Source organism: Columba livia, chromosome 2 (assembly GCF_036013475.1).
Source record: "Columba livia isolate bColLiv1 breed racing homer chromosome 2, bColLiv1.pat.W.v2, whole genome shotgun sequence".
NCBI classification, from domain to species: Eukaryota; Metazoa; Chordata; class Aves; order Columbiformes; family Columbidae; genus Columba; species Columba livia.
Genome location: NC_088603.1, coordinates 120,828,978 through 120,850,637, shown reverse-complemented (window position 1 = coordinate 120,850,637; position 21,660 = coordinate 120,828,978). Strand labels below are relative to the sequence as shown.

Here is a 21,660-nt window from a genome sequence, read left to right as displayed (position 1 = left end):
CTACTTCTGAGGGTATGTCCACTCTATTTTATCTGAGGTTTAAATATCCTTTATATATTTCTAGAACTGATGTTATGACCTAGATGTTAAATTGAAGGTAACCATCCCCTTCCTTGTGAGGAGCTTGTGCAATAAACAAGAAAAATCACTTATGAATTCAAAACCTGTGTAGTCAGAAGTACTGAAACATATTGGGAAGCCACACAATGTTCAAATCACTGGTTAGGAATGATCCATAAAGGCTCAGAGGGAGTGGTGTGCTTTCAAAAACGGCATCAGCTGCGCCTGAGTCACTGACCATTCAAAAACAAATTACTGAGAGCTTAGGTACCAGAGCTTAGGCTACATCAAAGGATAATCAAAGTTCTTGAAGTATCTCTCCCTAACATGCAGGAGATCTTGTGTTGTTGGAGACCAGTGTTTACTTTGTACATTCCAGTTCAGAGCTGTAATACATACTTTGTGCTTTAAAAAATGTCAGTTTTTTAAAGTGATTAAATTGTTCAGTTGTAGGAAAGCCTAAATTGAAAATGAACACTTGTTCAAGATCACAAGATACCACAAAGCCCCAATGGAGAAGGAAGGAACTTGGGTTTAAAACATCAGCAGGGAAGTGAGTGCAGCTGTTTCCAATATTACAAAAAAAAAAAAGAAAAAGAAAAAAAAAGATAAAAAATGAAGGGAAGTTAATGAAGACAGCAACTATAGAGAAAGCAGAAGTACACAGGGAGAATTTATGGCAAGTAGAGCTAAAGAAAATAGGAAGATGTGGTTTTTCAAGTACATTTAGCACTAAATAAATACTGACAGTATTGGTCAGTACTGGCATAGCAGGTTACAATCATACAGAAAGATTGATATGCTACTTCTCTGCTTGGTACTGAATCTTTCTGACCTGGTGTTATCAGCTTAAGAGGGCTGCTTGATGAAGAAGTATTAGAGATGAACTATAGGAATAAACTCTTAAGAGCAGAACTCAAGAAGCTTAGTTTATTTGGCACCTTGGAGAAAACTATGAGGTCTTAACGAACATATGAACAGACTTCTCCAGAGAGAAACACATAACAAATGGCTGACAGTGAAACTGCTCAGTTGCTGTGAAAGCATGATGGTAATTAGTCACTGTAATCCTTGAAAATTTAGATTCATGTTCAATTTTTTTTTTTTTTGGTAAAACACATTGTAAGTCAAACAGGAATTTTCACAGTCTTGTCCCATTTGTTTTTGGAAGAAAGCGGAGTGCTCAGACTAATTCCCACCTCCTAATTTTCTTTTGGAATTGAATTAACTCAATAATTTGTTTTGTTTTGTTTTTTGCTAAAACACTATCTCAAAAAAGCCTTCTTGACTTCAAGAAATCCACCATCCCCACAGTCTGCATTTGCTAATCAATCATGCTTCCTATTCTTTAAAATTTTGTTTTACAATTGGAATTTTTAATTATAAATTACACTTACAGTATTCAGTTAAATAGACAAAATCTATTGACAGGTGCATATTTAAATTGAAAGAAGCAGAGTCAATGCAACAGCTAAGGCAGAATGCGCTACCACATTCAGGTGCTAGGTTGTATATAATTTGACAATAATTTGGGGAATGAATACTCCTAACAGATAAATAAATCTTGAAATTGGCTATAAAAAAGAGACAGTAATCTGCAATTGAAATAGGTTTATCTATTTATTTCTTATTGGGTTCTATATGTACAGTGTCTTAATTTTGCACATGAATCTACTTCCAGCCATGGCAATGGTAACAGCCCTGGAAGTGCTAACAGGCTCTGTGACCTTTGCTGCCCCTCCAAAGGGGCCTGGCTGTCCCTTCTAAAGGCCAGCTCTGACATGGCACAGCCATGGGACCTGCTGGCAGGGCGCTGCATCCCCTTTGCTCAGGAACTGCACTCAAACCTCAACCCTTGGCCCTTTTTTGAGCTATGTTGCAGCTTTGACTCCACTGATCCTACTGCACTGTGCTGGCTCTACCCCAGACCTGCCCTGTCACCATGGACTTGTCTGGCAGTCACTGAACTGGTGGCTGAACTGGGTTGTCACCAAACTTGACTCTGAGACTGTGGGAGTGTGCCCCTTTTCCAAGACAATGGCCCCCGCAGCCTGTTTCTTTTGCTTCTTGACTACAGCTGCATAAACATGTAGTTTAAAAGAGATACATTCTTTGGTAAACCAAATTTAGCACCCAAAATTAAAACCACACAGTGAAAAACTACTTAAACCTTGTCTGTTTTACAGAATGTGAACAAAATATGCAGGTGAATCCTGAACAGTATGTGGAAAGAATAATAACCTATATTTGGTACAGCACTTTGAAAATGTGAACAATTAACAGCAAATCTGATTTAATGCTTCCTTTTCATATATCCTGCAGAAAAAAAAAAACAAAAAACAAAAAACAAAAAAACAACTTCATAAAATAGTGCTTTTTCAGAATGGAAGTGCTAAATACAATGCTAAACTTTTGTTTTTGTTCAGATAGCTTCATGAAAAAAAAAAAACCACCCTATAATTAGTTGCTTGGCATGAAGTGGCTCTGGAACACTTTGAGAGGAAGTAACATAATGAAACGTTACCAGAACAAGCCAGACCAACCTGCTCTGCTGGCAGCATTTTGCTTACTGCCCAGATCCTGCTTCAGTCCTGCCTGAGCTGCCTCTCAAATCAACAGTTTTCCCACCCATGCTGTAAAAAAATCCTGGAGTCTCATTCCATGCAATTGCTGAGAGCTTGACTGGCAGAGGTGCTTTGCCAGAAAACTACAAACCCTGTTGGCACTGCAGCTTCAGTGTTTGAATAGTTGCTGCTGCTTCTCTTGCTGATCTGTCAGCTCCTCAAACTGTAAGAGGTCACTCTCAGTAGTATCTCCTCAAGACAAGTTTAATGAGGCTCACTGGTCCTTCAGGATTACTAAACCTCAAAGTTACTTTTTTTTCTGCAAAAAGCAGAAGCAGAGATCTGTAGAAGTAAAACACTTAATTTTGACATAATCAGTGTTCTATGACACAAAGCTGCCTTGAATTGCTTTGTATTGTATTTCCCATTACATTACATCTGCTCATCATAGTATCCATGTCTTCTCAGCTCCATTCACTGTTGTAGTCTGAAGTGCCAAAGATTATGTCTTTCAGAATGTGGGTAATTAGGACATGTTTCCCAACAAGGGGCAAAATTGGAGAGCGCTTGTCTATCAGGTGACACAAGGTGGGAACTGGGGGTAGTGAAGATGTTTTTACTTTCAAAAGCTCGGCAGTGGTCTTTTCCAATAAATCATATCTGTACACACTGGGACTGTTCAACATTGTATTTAACATGACAGACAAGCAGAAAGCTCTTCAATCTGGCAGCAACAGCTACTAAGAGTATACTGTGCAAATCAGAAGCCTGATCCAGCTTGTAAGAAATAGTAGTTATAATCTGGTGAAAAATACAATTAGATGAAGGGCCATGTGTATGAAATTTTAGACATGCTGAAGCGGAAACTTTAGGCGAAGCAAAGAAAATGCTTTATAAAATGAGCCTAGCTATTTTACTAAATGCATGTGTCCTGTGGGCTAAAAAAGAGATGCTTGTGCTCTCTTTTGCACTCCTCTCTGATGTGATTGCTTCATATTCTGGTCAGAAGATCATGCTTTGAATTTCTCCTATTCTCTGACCTGCCATTTACAGCATATGTTATGGAAGAAGAGGTCATGGTGAGGCATCAGACAAGGTATGACCCAGCTGCTTGCCATCGTCACGGGATCTTTACTGGAAGATATCTGTAACTGCAACGTTGTGATCCCTACCTGTGGTTCCGAACGAAACATACTGCTTCCTCACACCCCTCTCCTATCAGCTCTTCCCTGTTTATGTGGTTATGTCCTCATTCCAAAGAAAAGTTCCACAGACAAAGCCTCTGAAGAAACCTATAATAAGAGAAAAATCTGAAAGTGACATGTGTGACGCTCACTTTTGTTTTCTCGGGACAGGACAAAGAGGCCGGTTCTTACCCCACGGCTTACACTTTGCTTTGTGTCCCAACTTGTGAGCACTCACAGGACCAGCCCTTCACCACACAGGGAGGGAGCGAGAGGAGCCCGATCCGGATAATGAGTACACCCGCAGGAGAAGGGAAAAATTTAACGTTTGTTACACGCGGAGGCGCGCTGCTGCCCGCCCCGTTACCCGTGTGGGGGTGAGACCTAGTCAGCCTGCGGCCCTGAGCTGGGGCGGCCTCCGAGCGGGCATCCCGCAGGGCGGTTAACGGCTGCCGCTCGCGAACACCCCCCCCCCCCCCCCCCCCCGCCGCGCTTCAACGATCCCCGGGGTCTCCCGGGGTGAGCGCGAGGGCGCAACTTCCACCTCCCCCGGACGCACGCATTACCGCCGCTTCCGCCCCGCGGTTCCTCCTCCGGGCCGCCCTCTCCCGGCATGCACTCGCGCCGGAAGCGGCTGACGACAATAACAAACATCGGCGGCGGCTGCGCCAGGACTCCCCGGCCCTGCGCTCCCGGGCCCGCCCGCCGGCCCCGCACTGCCGCTCCCGGCCCGCCGCCTCTCCGCGCCCGGGCGCGGTGACCGCTGAAGCGGTGCGCGCCCCTGAGAAGCCGCTGGGCCCGGCCGCGCGGGGTGGGGGGTGGCGCGTCGCTGCCGCCGCAGGATGCGCGGCGCTGCCGCGGGAGCCTCGGGTGAGTGCCGCCGGGTAAGGCGCGGGCTCCTCCCGCCGCCCCGCGCCTCGTTTCGGTCCCTCCCAGCGGGAGGGAGGGCGGAGACCCCCGGCGGCGGGGGCTCCATTACTGAGAAAGCGGCCTAGGCCAGGAGTGGCGGTCCCAGCTCTGGCCGCAGGGCTCCACCTGTGGGGCGGGCGACAAAGAGCTGGGAGCCGGGGGCGGGAGGGGCCGGGGAGGACGGGGATCCCGTTGCTGGCTCCGGTCCCGGGCTGGCGGGGTGACCCTAGCGCAGCCGGCTGGAGGGGGCGGGGGCCGGCGGCTCCCGGCTGGCTGGGGGTAGCGGCGGGCGGGCCGGGGTGCGCCCTCCCTGCCCGGGCTCCGCTGCCAGGGCGAGGGATTCGCGGTGAAGTTACTCCAAGGAATGACTCAGCCTGGCTGCGCCTCCGTGCCCGTGGTCGGGCGAGCGCCTTGTGTTTACAAACGTTGTCCTGCCTTTCCCTCGGCTGTTTACTTATTTCTGCTCCCGAGGAAGCTTATGTCATGTGAGGAATTTTCTTGTCGGTTTCTCGTTGTTGTTTTCGTGTATGCTTTCAGGCTATTCTGTTGATCCGTGCTGGCGTTTCCTTCTCGATGCCCCCAAAGTTCTGGCTGACAGTGATCCATATTTCTAATGCTAATATGAATGGTGGAAAAATTAACTGATTTTTTTAACACTCGTGTTTATAACTGAACTTCTAGAGACGAAAAAATCATGTCTGAGACTGCGATACTTGGAACAGACCTAAAAATGTTAGTTTAGTCCTCTTATTGCCGAATGCTATTACTATTATTATTATTATCTTTTTTTATTGTGTCACTTGATTATTGTCTGAAGTAATTAAGTGGCATGTTTTGTCCCTGAGCTTTTTCCCATGTTTTGTATTTAAAGCTTTCACCTTTATTTCTTTATTGGGAGAGAATGAGAAGTTCAAGTTGTTTTTTTTTTTTTTTTCTGCCACTCACATAACTTTGTGTTGGAAGTAGCTATTGGCTTTATAGAAGAACTTACAATTATGGAGTTGTTTGGTTGACTGCAGGGTAAAATGTACCTCAGTGCTGCTGGAGAAATAATGAGGATGGAAAAGCATGCTTCTTACAGTTTAAGTTCATACAGCTGGGAAGTACTGCGAGGAGTGCTAGACACTATAAATACTTCATAACAATAAAGAAAACTTGTGCGCTATCATGGTATATTTAATTTGTGAACTTTAAAAATCTTTGATATCTAGTACCTTGGGAAGGTTTTAGAAGATGAGGAAAGGGCTCCACTGTTATCTAGTGTTTTAATATAAAGTTTAGTGACAAGAAGCAAATATTATCAAGGAAGAAATTAGGCGTTTAAACATCATTAAGTTTTGTTTAAATGAAAGTGTGCAGAGGATATATTAGTACTTATTCTAAATGCTGTTTGGAACCCGGAATGGCTGTATTTTATTATGTTGAGAGTAGTGAAGAAAACTTGCTGAAGAATGTGAGGTAAGGGACTTCAACTGTGACACTTACAGAGCTGGAAATACAAATGAAACTTTTGAGATAATGGATTAGTGTAAGATAGACGTAATTGTGCTTTGGAAGGATGTTATTATTGTCCACTTTGTACAAGTAGTTGTATATTTTTTTAGATTAAAAAAAAAGTGCAAAAATCTATCTTATGCTGTGTTGTGTTGATCTAGTCTTGCCCTCAACACAGATTTTGGTTAGGAGTCTCTGAGGTCATATTTGAGGGGCTGGCTCTCTCCCCATGTCATGTTACCATATTTATAATTAGAAGTGTGTGCAGCAGACTTGCACTCTGACTGGAAAAGAGGGCAAGGGGTATCTTGAGGGCTTCTGTAGCATCTGTTTAAAACATTTTTGATCCTTGCATGTTGTCTGAACACAGCTAAGGTTAGTCTTGCAAAAATTAAGGTGAAAACTATTATACATTTCTTTGAATTTCAGTTAATCAGATTAAGCAGGGGGTGACTGTATGTAGTGGGATAGGAGTAACACATGACGATTTGTTTCTTTTGATAAGAGAGTGGCAGTTACAGCAGGATTGTTTGAAAGAATTTTTTTTTATAGGTTATCCTGAGGGGTAGGTTGTTATCAGTGTGTTCTTAAGTCTTTATTTGGCTTTAAGCTAGCAGTTAGCTTCTGTGGAAGACTGGCTCAGAGTGGTGTGAAGCTCTCAAGACTTTCATTGCACAGGTTGGGTTCATTCGCATATTGTGTAAAGTGAAGTAAGTCAAAATGAAAGACTAGTGTGCATACCTGGCTGTCACTTGAGCTGCTTCAGAGTCACTTGGGAAGTGTCCAAGCAGTCATGTGCCTTCTTCTGCATATGCATTTTGCTCAAGAAAGTTATGCTCCTGATTTTGGTCCACAGCTCAGTGACATTATATGATATGAGGAGTTTAGGAAGAATGATAAAAAATAATTTTTCAATACCTTTCTGCTTTCAAGGACCCTACTAATAGTTAGCATTCTGATGCAAAGTTGATAATCAGTATTATTGGGTAGCAAACACTTGATTACAACATGCCAACTTACATAATAATATTGCATTATGGTGTAGTATCTAATTAAATGCACTGATACCAAGCAGGCAAAAAAAGTAGAATTAAAATGTAAATTACTAATATAATTGCTAGAATTACAATCTGTCTGCTTTGCAGCGGATTTGTCAGTAATGATTTCAGTGTACAAGTGGAAAGATCCTCACATGAGCTCTTTGTCGTAAAAGCCTACAGCGTGATTAATGATGATAGAGAAATTGCAAACAATTATTTTTGTGAGCTAATTAGGATTCTGTGGTTACTGTGGGAGTCACTTGTCTATGAGTTCATTCATATTGCAGATCTACTTTTAATTTAGTTTTGATTTCAGTTGAAAGAGAAGTTGGAAGACATCATGGCCATGTATCAGCCATTTCTGTTCCCATTTGTAAGCAGGGTTGGAAGCAGATTTGCTTTGGTGATGTGTTTTCTAACAGGATTTGAGCATAATTATGTTGTTAATAACACATACGTAATATCTAAATCTAAATTCTTGGCACTTGTTGATAGAAATTTTGAAATAAATTTATTAATACATAGTGTTCATTCAGGGACTCGGATGGAGGTGGCTACTGTTGGCTGGTCAGGAGAAGCACCTGGAGTGTCAGGGTAGTTCTTCCTTGTCTTCTGTCCATCTCCAGGTGTGTATTTTACTTTCATTGTTCAGGTTTGCAGTTCAGGGTTCCAGTAGGGTTCTTAACAAAAACTACCAGCTCAAGCCACAGCTAGCGTAGCTTTTTATGTGCATTCGAGGTGTTGGCAGTTTGTTTTGGGAGCAGAATTTTGCAGCTGGGCCTGCTGTCTTTATCGCATCAAGGTGAAATGATTACAGTGTGCTATATATAATTCTCTAGCAGTTTGTGCATCTAAAAAACTAGCTGTTGTCTAATGTAGTAGCCTGCTTTCTATGTGAAATGACTTAAGTATTATATGAATTCCTCTCTGACCTCTATTGATTACCTGTTGATTGAAAGTAAAGTGTAAAACAGCTTTGATTGGTTGAGTTCTGAATGTCTGCAGCTGTCTGGTTGGGTAACGCCATAGGTCCAATAAGCAGACTGATATTTGAATATTTGAAAGTAGCTCTGCTTAAGGAATGTTCTAATGGGTCTCTGACTTCAGAATGTGCTTTTATGAAAGAGCTCATTTTTTCTTACCTCCTAAGACTTATGTTTGAAACAGTATTTTTGCTTTCTCAGGACAATAGGCAAGTTTTGATGGTGGTCAAACAGTGTTCAATAGTTCAAGTACCTGTTGTTTTTATCTGGAGGTATTAGGTGAAACTAATGCCTGTATGATGGAAGCACAATACATAAATCTTCATTATTATTCTTGAAGGTGTGTTTGAAAGGCCAGTATGCTGGTTTCAGTTTGAACAGATTGAAAGCAATGTGTATTTTAGAGGTAGAAAGCAGCATTGAAGAACTAATTAAAGGAAAAGTTTTACTTCTACCATGGATTCAAAAATCAAACCACTCTTAACAGAATTCATATTATAGCTTTGCTGAGAATGGCATTTTGCTGAGATCGGATTTCTGTTAACATTTCAGGTAGTTGCTCCTAAATGCCCAAATTAGTGCTCAAGTTTTCTTTTGTTAAATGACTTATCTGCCACTTTTTTGTATGATTGAATATGTTCATGCTTCATTCTGTAAAATATGCTCTTTTGTCTATTGTGTACGTTGTAGATATGGCTGCAGTGATTTTTTTTTTTATTTTTTTGCTCTTTATCATTTGAATTGTGATGTTTTCCTGATACTGCAAGGACTCTAAGTGTCAGTGGTTTATCTCAAATTTTATTTTGGATTTATTGATGTCAGATAGCTGTGCTGATATATCAAAATTGTGGATATTTGATCCTTATTTAGTATAGTTGTGGCTAGGGTAGACAGTTCATACTGACAAAATGATGCTTTTATTTATACAGTTTTCCTTCCATCCTCCAGAGTGTGTGTTTTTATTAAATACAGATGAAGCAGAGATTCTTATATAAGAATATATTGTGTAACTGGACTATCAGCTCTCTTCTAATGTATTATGCTTATGCGATAGTACAAGTATTCTTCTAGTACACTCAAGATGACTTCTCTATTGTAATTAAAAATATTATTTACAAATACTTGTGTTGTCTACAGATTGAAAGAGACTTGGTTCAAACCCAGTGAATGCTTCTTTAAACAAAAAAATTAAAATATGATTCAAAATTCTCAATTCTGCCTGAACAAAAAGAGGGGGTGTAATGTGTGAGCTTTCCTTTACTTACGTTGTGTGAAAGACTTGGATATAAAATACCTATACATTTAAAAATGAAGATGTAATATAAGAACAGTTTCACATGCATGTTATGGCTGCAAACAGTACAACCAGCGTTCAGTAAGGTAGGAGTTCAGTTGTGGTATCTCTGTCTTGATCATTGTATGTGGGTTTTTGTTGGTTGGTGGTGTGTGTTTTGTTTTGTTTTGTGTGTGTGTGAGGTTGTGTAGTTATTAAGTTGGTAATATTTCATAAAGGGATTTATTAGTGCACTTTGTTAGGTGTTTTAAACTACCAAAGATTTGTCCCAGAGAGGTAAAAAAGGATAACTGAAAATTACTAAACACCTTCTTGAGATAAGGTAAAATTTAAGTCTTCAAACCCATCCTGCAGCTTTTCTGGTGTCTTAATATGTTGCTGTTATCTTCTTTCAGATTGATGCCAATAGAGATCTGAAGGTGGTTTGTAACTATGTAACATCCAAATAGAGTAGTGAGCTGATTCACCAAAAATCTGGACATTATTTTTGAATATGTATGAATAGCGAGGGTGGGGGTGATGTTGACTCTGCCTGTCATTGATGGTCCTTTACTTATCTGTTTTAGGTACCACTGGAAAAAAAAAATAGGAGGTTCATGGGTGACCTGTGAATTATAAGGAACTTAAAAATGGGAAATTAGAGAAATTTGACTTTTGGATCATGAAAGTTCAAATGTTTTATTTTATTCATATGGTTGTTTATAAATCTATTTGAAACAATTTTGGAAGTTGCTAATCATTTGTAGAGTTTACCGAGGTGGTGGTGAATTTCCTTATTTCTGGAAAACTTTAATGTTATTCTGAAATATGATTGCTTATGAATAGAAATTAAGGAAGAACGTGTGGCTTTTATGTAGGCAATCAGACTAAATCACAAGGATCTTCTCTTAACATTTCCTTACTGTCAATCTTTTATTTTCTATCTATAGTGTTTTCATTTCTGTGAAATAAATGCCATTTAATCAGTCTAATTTTCTGTGCTTTCATCCTTTAAAGTAGATCTGGCCAAGTTACCTTGTACTATCCACTTAAAAGCGAAAAAAATCTCCAGACTTGTAGTATTATGATGGTGTATCTGGAGAAGGGAGGGCAGGAGAAGCGGCCTCATAGTCTATAGTCTGAGACACTCTGTCCTCAATTACATCCATAGTAATTGCCCATTTTTGAGTTATTTTGGCCTATGCGTTAAGAGGATACTGGCATTTTTTTTTAATAGGTTAATGTTTATAAGAAGTTATCTATTAATAACTGATGACGGCATGGGCAGTTAGGAATGTGAATGGTGCATTCTGGAAATTCTCACTTCTTGGATGATGGTGCTGACATTTGGTATCCCCTGTATTCCTCTTTCCAGCCCAAGTTGTCATGTAACAGTTTGTGGGGCTGTGTAGGGAACTGGATCACAGAACTAACTCGAGCTAGCAGTAACCTGTAACAGCAAATAAATCCAGTTTACTCCACGGAAGTATGGAAAGTTGCACCATTGAAAGTTGGTACAGGGAAAGGAGCAGAAGAACTCGCTGAGGAAAGGGATTCATAAGTCTGGTGCTTTTATTATAACCAGTGTTTGTGTGGTTGTGGTCTTGGCTAACCAGATAGTGAAAGAAACATTGGTGCCGATTTGTCTGAATTTGATGTAAGAAATAAAGGAATTTTTGTTGGCCATTTCTTGCAGAATTGTTTGCAAAAGCTGCAAGATTTTACATTCTAATTATTTTTAAAGAGTACAGGGAGAGCCTTTCCACCAGTATGTAGTCAGTCAGTAACATGAATAAAAGTATGTGAAGCTCTGCATGCCCAAGAGCACCATTCTTTGCAAAGTGGATGCATTAATCTCTGTAACTGGAGGGAGACTTGTCTACAAATGCATTTGAGATGGCAAAATTATATGTTTAAAAAAAAAAAAAAAGAGCTGACAGAACCTTCAGTTAACTTTGTCAAAGACCAAGTCACAGACAGCTGTGGAAAGACTGTTTCTGTTAATTACAAAGAAAGAAAGAGAAAGGGTACTGTGGGCTGTTTCCTAGCAATAAGAATATCAGAAAAGCTCGGTTTCTTGTACCTGTGACCTGAGGCACAGAGATGTCACTCTCATATGTAAGAGATGCGGGGTTTTGAAAAATGTGGTAGAGTGTGTTTTTGGTTTTGTTTGTTTGTTTTTGTTTACTGTTAGACAAGAAAAACTTTTTTATCTGATCCATTATATGGATTGTGTTTTGTCAGCTCCTCAAATTGGTGAAAAGAGCAGTGTAAATACTTCCTAACCCTCAGATCTGAAGTTTTGTAATTATATACATATGAAATAATGACACAGTGCCTAATACTGTGCTTGTTGCCTCATAAACATGTTTGAAACTGTTGCTTTCCTAGAATTTACAATATAAGTTGTGTCTGAACTTGTAAAAAACTGCATCGTTTTGGGCCACACCAGTTTCGAAGCTATTCTTTAATGCACAATGTTTTCTTACCTGCCCAGGTGCAGTTGCTTTTGATCTCTTGCTCTTCCACTGTTGATGTTGTTGAGGATCTGTGAAGGTGCTGCTGCACCTACTTTGCTGAATGAGGAGCTTCCACATAATTCAGAGTCACAGGAACAATAATGTAACTCTTAAGTTAGTATTGTGTAAAATTATTCATCTTAGAGAGGGAGAAAAGACAATCTCTCTTGTACTGTGAATTACTGTATACTGAGTTACTGAGTTTTGAAATTAGAAAGTAGGGGGCTTATGCCTGTTTCCTGGTTGCTCTGCAGAACTGCATCTTTGTTCTTGTGTTGACTGGAAGAAACTTGCTTTACTGACCAGCAGCTGAATTTGAGAGCTGCTAACAACATGGTGACTGGTGGAGATGCTGTAATTAAGTAACCGCCTCTGTGCCTGGTGCACATCTCAACAGAGTATAAATAGAGCTCCAGATGGCACCTTGCAGATGTCAGGGATTGACAGACTTTCTTTAAGACTACAGAGTGGCTTGGGCATGAGGTTTATAGGCTTTGATATAAGGTGGTAATGGGAGATGGATCTCCACCTGAAATAACATGTATCTCAGTGATGAGATGTGGTCTTCTGGTTTAATATATTCTGGAGGAGTGGGGGATGAAGTTATTCTCTGCAAATGGGTCAGGAGGAGCCCTACTATTTATTCATCACATAGTGTAGTTCAAGTGCCTTTTAAGGCATGTTTCCTTTCAACACTTGATTGTTCAGCTGAGGGTATGCATTTACATTGTGTTTTAGAAATTAAGCCATTTCTGTTCTTGTGAAAACGTTAGTAAAGAATATGTGCCTTGATAATGAGGTCATTCTGTCTGCTCTTCTGGTGCTGGTAGCTTAATTTTACAGAAGACTACTATTTCTGGTTGCAGTATTAAGGAAAGCTTCTTGAAGTCTGCTTTTAGAGATGGTCTGAAGGTTTTGTTTCCTTAACTTCAGCTTCAGTCTCTTCCTTTTCCTTTGGTACTGAGAAATATGTGCTATAAAATTATTTGTTTATGAGGGGAGGTGTCCAGGTTAGAGCAAGAGAGTGTTTTTTGAGAAGGGCATCTGAAAAAGCAAGGGCAATAGGAGTAGAAGACAGGTTTGTAGAAGAAAGTAAATTGCATTGTTAGGAACATTTTGTGCTAGTCTCATACCTCTGTGTGTTACAGAATTGCCAAAGTCAAAGTGAAATGGGAAATCCTGCTCTAAAATGAGAGGAAAGAAAGGGGAAATCACACGAGTAGCAGCATCTCAAAGGCAAACCTTAAGATTTGCTGTATGAAGATGAAGCACAGCTTAATAAAATATTAACGTGCCCCAAAGTTGGCTTTCCATTTCCAGAGGTAATAAAGGTATATTCTCCTTGAGGGAAGATGTTCTCCAGATAAGATATTTAGTGAATGAGGAATAGCACTAGAGTCTTTTAAGGATATGATGGACTTTTCAGCCTTTGCCTCAGATGAATTGACCTTTTGATAAGCAGTAGTTCTGCAGTGATCTCTACTGTGAGAAGCCTGACCTTTGTAATCAGGAGTGATGCTTAGGACTCATATTGGAGGCACTGTCTATTACTTGCACAGTAGCCTCAGCTGCTCTGCACGAGAACCTTCCTTTATGGGCAGCACATGGATGATGTTCATACGGAGCTATGTGAGTGTCTTATAATTAGCAATGTGGAATTGCAGCTTTCTGAGTGAACAGTGAGAGTCTTGCCTTGCTTAAGTAGTTAAGCTATAGTCTACTTTCAGAGCTAAGTCCTTACCAGCCAGGAGGTAAACATGGCTGGTAGAATAGTTTCGTCCTCTTAGTCCTCTGTGACCTGGGAGATGAAGCATTGTACATAAGTACAATACTTACTGTACAGATGGGAAGCAGTACTTCCCCAGGCACAAAAAGCAAGGTACCTTATACTGCTGGTGTGTTGTTCTTGTAGAATGTGGAAATTTAAACGCTGGGCTTTGAAGAAAAGCCATGAGTTGGACATAACTCAGTTTAAATTCCAGGGGGATAAAGGAAAAATGTATTAATTACTTGGTATGCTTAAATTTGATTTGTAATCCAGTTTATAAAGCAAGCATGGGAAATGAGATATCACAAACATGTACACAAACTTAAATACCAGAATATTGCAGAGGAAACTTAACTTTAAAGTGGGGTTGATGATGCCCCTTTAAATTAAACCAGCATAAATAAATGTTGATTTCTGTCTTTGTCTTACCTTGAATGCTGTATTTCAGTGTTTGAGTATGTGAAGTTGGAAGGAATTGTACCATGAAGCAATGGAACAGTCAGAATTGGATAACAGTGTGAGTTCTGCACTTAATGGCAGAAAAGGATGGTTAATATAGCCATAGGATTATTTGTGGAGTGCTGTGAAACTAATGACTCCTTGTACTATAGTTATAGAAAGATCTGTAAACAGACATCCATTTCCTTTTATGGATGTAACAATGAGCATGTTCTGAACTAAGATACATTTCAAAACTTCTGAACAACGTTCATGAAAACAATGATCAACAAGTACTTCAAAAGTACTCAGTTGTGGAGGAGCTTATATTTTATAGGAAAATCTTGCAATACTTTCATGAAGTGAAGCAGATGTAGTACTTGCATTGAAATGTAAATACAATGTAGACTAGTGAAATGAATGTTATAACCAGCATAACATATTGATGGCTGGTTTTGGTGTTTTGCTAGCTAATATAACAAAATGCACATCTTCTGAATTGGCTCTGGAAGCTTTTTCAAGTTTGTGCTGTTCTTATTTTTTTGTAATCTAATTATTTTTCTTATATTCTTGTGTACCATCTTCTGTCTGATCTGAAAACTGCTACAGAAATTTCCTTTTCAAATTTTCAGCTATTTTTTTTAAATGTTGTTACTGATAATTAATAGCTATTCGTCATACAAGCTTCCATCTCATAATTGGAAGTATCTAGTTTACACAGTAGCATGGATTTAATGCTGCAAGTCACACAGTTCAAACAAGTAGTCGGGGTAGATTAGTCATTTTGTTACAGTTTGTTTGATTGAGTAGTTAGCAGCTCTGTCTTTGGTAGTTGTCAAATTTTGTATTTGTCCAGCCTCTATTAAAATTTAATCTCTGCAATGTGACACTAAAAAGCTTGAAACTTGCAATACTCTGTAACACTGTGATGCTAAAGCATGAAATTCTCTTAATGGCCTCTTCAGGTAATAAGAAGAATAAAATGTATGTGTTTATGGACATATTCTATTGACGCTTGATGGTGCCTTTCACTCCAAGCTTATTTTAAAAAACTTGTCTTACTGCTGAATCATAATATTCTTGAATACTGGGAACACACTTAAAGACTATTTTGTGATAAGTAGCTGGCTTTGCTTGTGATAGTCTGCTGTAACCTCACTTTTGAAAGAAAAGAGACTTAGGCAACTGTGACTGCTTTTCATGCATCTCCCCCTTTAACTAGTCTTGGACTTTGTAGGCCGAACTCAGCCAGATGTTGTCTGGAGAGGCAAGACTAGAGAGGGCTCTCAAAATTCAGTTTCTTCCAGGGTTGTGTGAACAGGCAGCTGGGGAGAGGCAATCAGCACAGTTCCTGCTGAAAGGAAAGGGGTGCAGCCTACCTTTACTGGGCACCAGTGAACCTGTCGGAGAGCTTGGTGCTCAAGGCATTTATTCTCTGAAACGTTCCTTCAGACGCTGCCTCTGTTCCTGGAAGTGCTCACTCAGATTTGTGGCAGCCTCGGGAGTGGGTGAATTCTACTTTTGTTTTGTTTGTGTGTTGTTTTTTTTTTTTGTTTGTTTGTTTGGTGGTTGTTGTGTTTGTTTGGTTTTGTTGTTTGTTTTGAGTTTTGGGTTTTTTTTTTTTGTTTTTTTTTATTACAGAGTAACTTAATACATTTTTTTTCCTACCTCTGTGAGTGTACTTCTGTCCCTCAGGATTGTTTGCTTAAATGTTGGGTGGAAGAAAGGAAGAAACAATGCTTGTTTTATGACTACTTAATGGTTGCAATGGAATTAGAAGAATAGAGATTATAGTATTGTGATCCTACTTTGTCACAGAAGTGTTTCAGTAGTTTCTTGTTATTCATGTTAATGTGTATTACTCTGATCTGAAGTGAGTATTCATAACATTATTTTGCTCGAGTAGAACTACTGATAGCTAAATTGGAAGAGGACACTTCAGATACTCATTTTCTAATGATAGTACTTAGACACATTGCTTTTTTCCCTTTTATTGCTCCTTTGCTTTTGCCAAGGTTGTATGTATGCATTTTGCATAGGAAGAAAAGAGGGAGTGGACAGGAGGGAGAAAGATAATAGTTCAAACAACAGCCTAACGAAGAGCTATCTGTTCCATGCATGTAAAATACATATAATAGTTGTGTAATTTTTTCCTTTTTTGTAAGGTTTTCAAATTTGGGATTAAGTAGTTTTTATTTACTCTTAGTAGCATCAGTTGTATAAAGTGATTTACGCCCTCTAATGTTTTTCAGGCTTCAGCAAACCTATTTTTAGTAATGGATTATCACTCTTTATAGTGCCTGATCATCTCAGAAACCTTGCTAGAACATTAACGTGGTAGAAGTAATGTTTGTTTGTAGTTCGGAGTTTGATTGTGCACTTGTCTGAGCACCCTGAGCCCAACTGCTCATCACCACCCTCCTTGCCAAGGGCTCCTTCTCCTTCAGCACTGCTGGTTAACCAGCAACAGTTCAAAATGAACTAAGGCAGCCTAAAAAGACCACCGTTGCGGATCTGGCTCATTTTGATTGTTGTAGCTTCCATTGTAGTTTAAATGGCAGTTCTGCAAGACGAGGCCAGTGACAAGCAGCTGGGAATGCTAACATCTTCAGTTTATTTAAAAACAAAAATAATTTTTAGAAATTGCAACAAACATTGTGAAAGTAGATGAATGGATCAACAAACAAGGTTACCTTGTTTCAGGTAAGGAAGGTGGTGCTGATTTCTTAAGGAATCTGCTGGATACAGCTGCAGGATGCGGCTGTTCATTCAACAGCAGTATCATGTGTACATTTTTACGCTGGATTTTCTTGGTCAGGTTGCATTTTTTTATGACTTTCTGTATTTCTTTTAGTGTCACCATATCAGCATTTTGCACAAGGTCTGAAAAATTATTTCAGATAATGGAAATAAAAGCGGTTCTTTTTAGTGAGCTAACTTTGCCTCCTTGTAAATACTGAAAAATATCACGAAGGGTTTTTTTTTTTGGACTTATTTTATGAGCAATAATATTCAGGTGTGTAGCAGTTTTGAGCAGATTCGTAACCAGAGAGCATTGTTAATTAAATCAAACAAATAAAACAAAACAAAACCCATAAACAAATACAACAACAACAACAAACTCCCACATAATTATTCTTTCTGGCATTGGCATACACTGATTGATGAGTTAGATGCACTGATGACCATAAAATCTTGACGTTTTAATAATACCTGTAATTGCATTCTGTATCTTTTCTTTGCAGATCTTCTCTGGCTTTGAACAGCCATGCTACTTTGTTGCCAAAAATCAAGTCAAGCAAATGTGTGCATTAATTCTCTTCTTGCATTTGAAGAAGGTGGTAACTTTGTATAGTGCCTGAAGGTAATTCTTTCTTTGCTTCAAGTTAAAAAATTCCAGACGGCTGATGCCTGTGTGGCAGATGCTGTCATAAGCATTTTGATCTCAGTAATGTGTTTTTCTTTCTGTGTTTTAAATAGTTTTAGTGTTAAGGTGTGGTGTCACAGAGACACCCCGTAGGTTAATTTAAGGGACAACAAGGTCCAAAACCAACTTTTATTAAACCAGTGAGAAACAGGGTTTTAGCACTCCAAAAGTGACTTAAACAGAGGTTCGGATATCAATTGAGGAAAATTATTAAGGGGCAGCAACTAACACAACAGGCGGTCCACAGAGTGCATACACGTGGCTTCACTCAAAACAATGCCAGAGCCGGCCCTGAGTCCGAGACAAATACACACTTGCCTAAACACGGTGGGGGATTATTTTTTAAAGAGATACACGTACTCATAGTGAATACGGAAAGTGTACACTCGTGATTCCGCGAGGGTAAATTTATAATACACTCGCAATCCTGCGAGAGTTAACTTACTTACACGTGCAAATGTGGAAGCACGGGAGGAAAGTACACTCGCGATTGTGCGAGGAAAATAATTTAAAGTACACGTGCAAATGTGCACGAAAAGTATAAATATACTCGCAGTCCTGCGAGGGTTAATTTACTTACACGCGTGGTGGCAAGGCAAGTGGAGTCTCAGTCCCGGGGAGCGGGGGGGGCCGTGGCTCCTGGTGGCAGTGGCTAACGTCGTGCTCCGAGAGACCCGTGACAATGGGCGGAGACAATGGGCGGAGTCTCGACGAGAGTCCCGTGTTTATCTGATCAGACCTGACTGTAGGCATTCTAGAAGCTCCTCTGCCCCCACACACACTGGCTGTGGGTGCCCCTGAAGCCTCCCAAAAACATCCCCCACACTGGGCACAGTGCCTCCCTGGTGCCTCGGCACTCCCTACCATTGCTAATGGCCCTGGCCAGGGTGCTCTGGGGCCAAACAAAAGAAGCTGTTAGCCTCAAGTAGCAGAGAGAGAGGGAGATGTGCCCACTCCTCCATACTGAAGGAGAGAGGGGGGGGTTGCATTCTGCCACATGTGGAGAGGAGAATGTTTTATTAAAATTTTACTTTATTTACATGAGGTTTCTGGACAGATTATCTCTTAAATATCACTTGATATTAGAGAAAGTAGCATTTATGTGAAAACTAGATACCGTGTGAGCCTTTTACTTTGCTTAGGTGGAAGAGAGTTTTTTTTTTTGGTGGGTGCTCGCCTTAAGCATTGTATTATTTAACACATTTGTTTCTTATTCTACCTGGACCATGGTCCCAAATCTACCCTGTGTGAAAAGAAGTCTCTCTACATGCGAGTCTGATTATTGTGAAACCTAGGCCAAAGAATTTAATAATAAATTATTGCTAGCTTGTTCTTGATGTTCAGCAGTGTTTGTCTAATAACTTTGTTTATAGAGTGTATTATTCTTTTTCCCATATAAATTGGAACTGGTGCCACTGAGTGCAGTACAGTTCAAGTGTAAGAACAGCTAAACTCAATTTAGATCAAATAATTTAACTGGGGCTTTTTTGTTTGATGTGATTCTGTTTCTGAAGCCTTGTTGTGAACATGCATGTTCTGACTAGCTTATATACTATAAGCTTATGTACTATAATACTTGAAAAGTGTGTGGAAAGCCACTCTCTTGAAAGAAAGTTCTTTTGACTTTCTGGACTTATTCTGGTAAAACCTCCCCCCCTTCCTCATTTTACTGGTGTTTTTGTTATTTTTCTCTTCAGTTTTTCTGTTTGTAGGCAAGGAGATAAACGCAAATTTCGGTTTGTTTTACAATAATATAATTGGCTGTGTAGACCTTGTGTGTATATCCTGTTCACATTTCAGGGAAAGTGGGACTACTTCCTGTGAAGTAACTTAATACAAAAAGTTGTTTTTATAATGATATAAGAATATTGCTGAGTAGTTAGAACTTTTACAGCTTTTCTTAACTCCTTCTACATTAAAAAAAAAAAAATCGGGTCATGAGTGACTGCAGTGCTAGTTGTACTTCTGCAACAGCTTTGTTAGTGTGGGGGAAATTATGAATAAACTTCTGAGCTCCTTTGGGGGAGAAGAGAAAAAGTCTTAGAACTTTGTGTGTTTTTTTATTTTTTTTTTTCTGTTTCATTCATTGGAAAAATGTGCTTATAGTTGTTCACACAGATACTTGTAGGGCACAGGACTGAAAAAGCATGCAGTATGTTGGACTGCACTGCTTTTCTCAATCACTCAATATTCACTATTAGTGATGAAGAAAGTAGCTGCAGATTTGCTGAAAATAGGAAAATATGTACATTTTGTATACGTTCATAAGGAATTAAAAGTTAAAAATTATCTTAGCTGTTTATTTTTATATTTTGCTAATACTTCCATATGTCTGAGTGAAAAAAATATAGATAGGGATAGTAGTGAGCCAGTAGACTTTGTAGCAGTAAACTTAGCGCATAGAACATGCTGCTGTTTGTTAAATTTAGAAAATATGTCTGGAAATAACTGTACCTGGGGCTTTAAAAATGCATTTCATAATTGAGAAAAGCCAGGTGTTCTCTGCAACTGAAAGTTGTCTTTTCCTCTCCCCCTGCCCTCCCCTCAAATTCTCCTCAGTGTATGTTTTCATGTGTTCTCCTAACCATCTGCCAATGCAGAGGCTTACCATGCCCATGTTTCTGGTCATGGGAGCATCTATATGTTTAGTAATGGGTAAAGAACTGTGGAATATGAAAGCTGATGTGTTCACTGCTATATATCTGCAAGTATTTTTTCAAAAGCATGTAAGTGTCTTTTTTGTAACTTGTATGTGAAACTAACATTTGAAATTTTTTTCAGTTTCTAAATGATTTTATCAGTGGAAGTTATAAACTTCAGAGACCTAAAGAAATCATCATGAAGCTATACGTATTTCTGGTCAACACTGGAACTACCCTTACCTTTGACACAGAACTTGCTGTACAAAAGTAAGAAAGTAAATTAATTGCCTATTGTTTGTTTTTAAAATAAATTTTTAAGAGTGTATGCATACTTTTTGCATGCTGAGTTCTGGAGAGCTGATACTTGGTTTTGTTTTGGTCAGTCCCTATAGTTATTGTCACGGAGGCACCCCGAGGTTAGTTTAAGGGAATTAAACTGGTGAGAAACAGGATTTTAACACTCCAAAAGTGACTTAAATACAGGTTCGGATATCAGTTGAGGAAAATTATTAGGGGGCAGCAACTAATACAACAGGTGGTCCACAGAGTGCATGCACATGACTTCACCCAAAACAATGCTGGAGCCGTCCCCGAGTCCCAGAGAAGTACACACTTGCCTGAATAAGGTATGGGATTATTTTTAAAGACATACATGTACTCGTAGTGAGTACGGAAAGTGAACACTCGTGATTGTGCAAGAAAATAATTTATACACGTGCTCATATTGAGCATGGAAAATACACGTGCAAATGTGCATGGAAAGTATATGTACTCACAGTCCTGCGAGGGTTAATTTACTTACACATGTGGTGGCAAGACAAGCGGAGTCTCAGTCCCGGGGAGCGGGGCGCCGTGGCTCCTGGCAGCAGTGGCTAACCTCGTGCTCTGAGAGACCCGCGACAATGGGCTGAGTCTCGACGAGAGTCCCGTGTTTTTTTTATTGGCTGATCAGATCTGACTGTAGGCATTCCAGAAGCTTCTCTGCACCCCCACCTTTGGGGTGCCCCTGAAGCCTCCAAATATCCTCCACACTAGCCACAGGCACCCAGCAGCTCACTGATGCCTCAGCACTCCCTTCTCCTGATGGCCCTGGCCAGGGTGCTCTGGGGCCAAACAAAAGAAGCTGCTAGCCTCAAGTAGCAGAGAGAGAGGGAGATGCGCCTACTCCTTCCATACTGAAGGAGGGAGGGGGAGAGAGGGGGGTTTGCATCCTGCCGCAGTTATCTTCTAGGTTTTTGTGTATTTGAGTTAATTTTGGGGTTTTTTTGGATTAGTGTTTTCAATGCCTTGAAAAGGTGCTTGTGTTTGTTTGAAGTCCCATGAACAGGTGGAGAGGTTATTTACTTTCTGGGGTAGTGA

General features: G+C 39.9%; 1 protein-coding gene across 3 annotated transcripts in view; it reads left to right on the top strand.

The window, feature by feature from the left end:
• The first annotated feature begins 4,446 nt into the window (after positions 1-4,446).
• RB1CC1 (RB1 inducible coiled-coil 1) overlaps positions 4,447-21,660 on the top strand; it is an 82,085-nt gene continuing 64,871 nt past the window's right edge. For 2 of the 3 annotated variants that reach the window (XM_065053536.1, XM_065053534.1), the window contains exons 1-3: positions 4,447-4,678; positions 17,478-17,596; positions 20,441-20,568. In XM_065053536.1, coding sequence (XP_064909608.1) covers positions 20,498-20,568 — 71 coding nt within the window. In that variant the 5' untranslated portion in view covers positions 4,447-4,678; positions 17,478-17,596; positions 20,441-20,497. Of the gene's footprint in view, positions 4,679-7,787; positions 7,878-17,477; positions 17,597-20,440; positions 20,569-21,660 lie in introns of all 3 variants that reach the window. The other variant, XM_065053535.1, reaches the window with a different exon arrangement.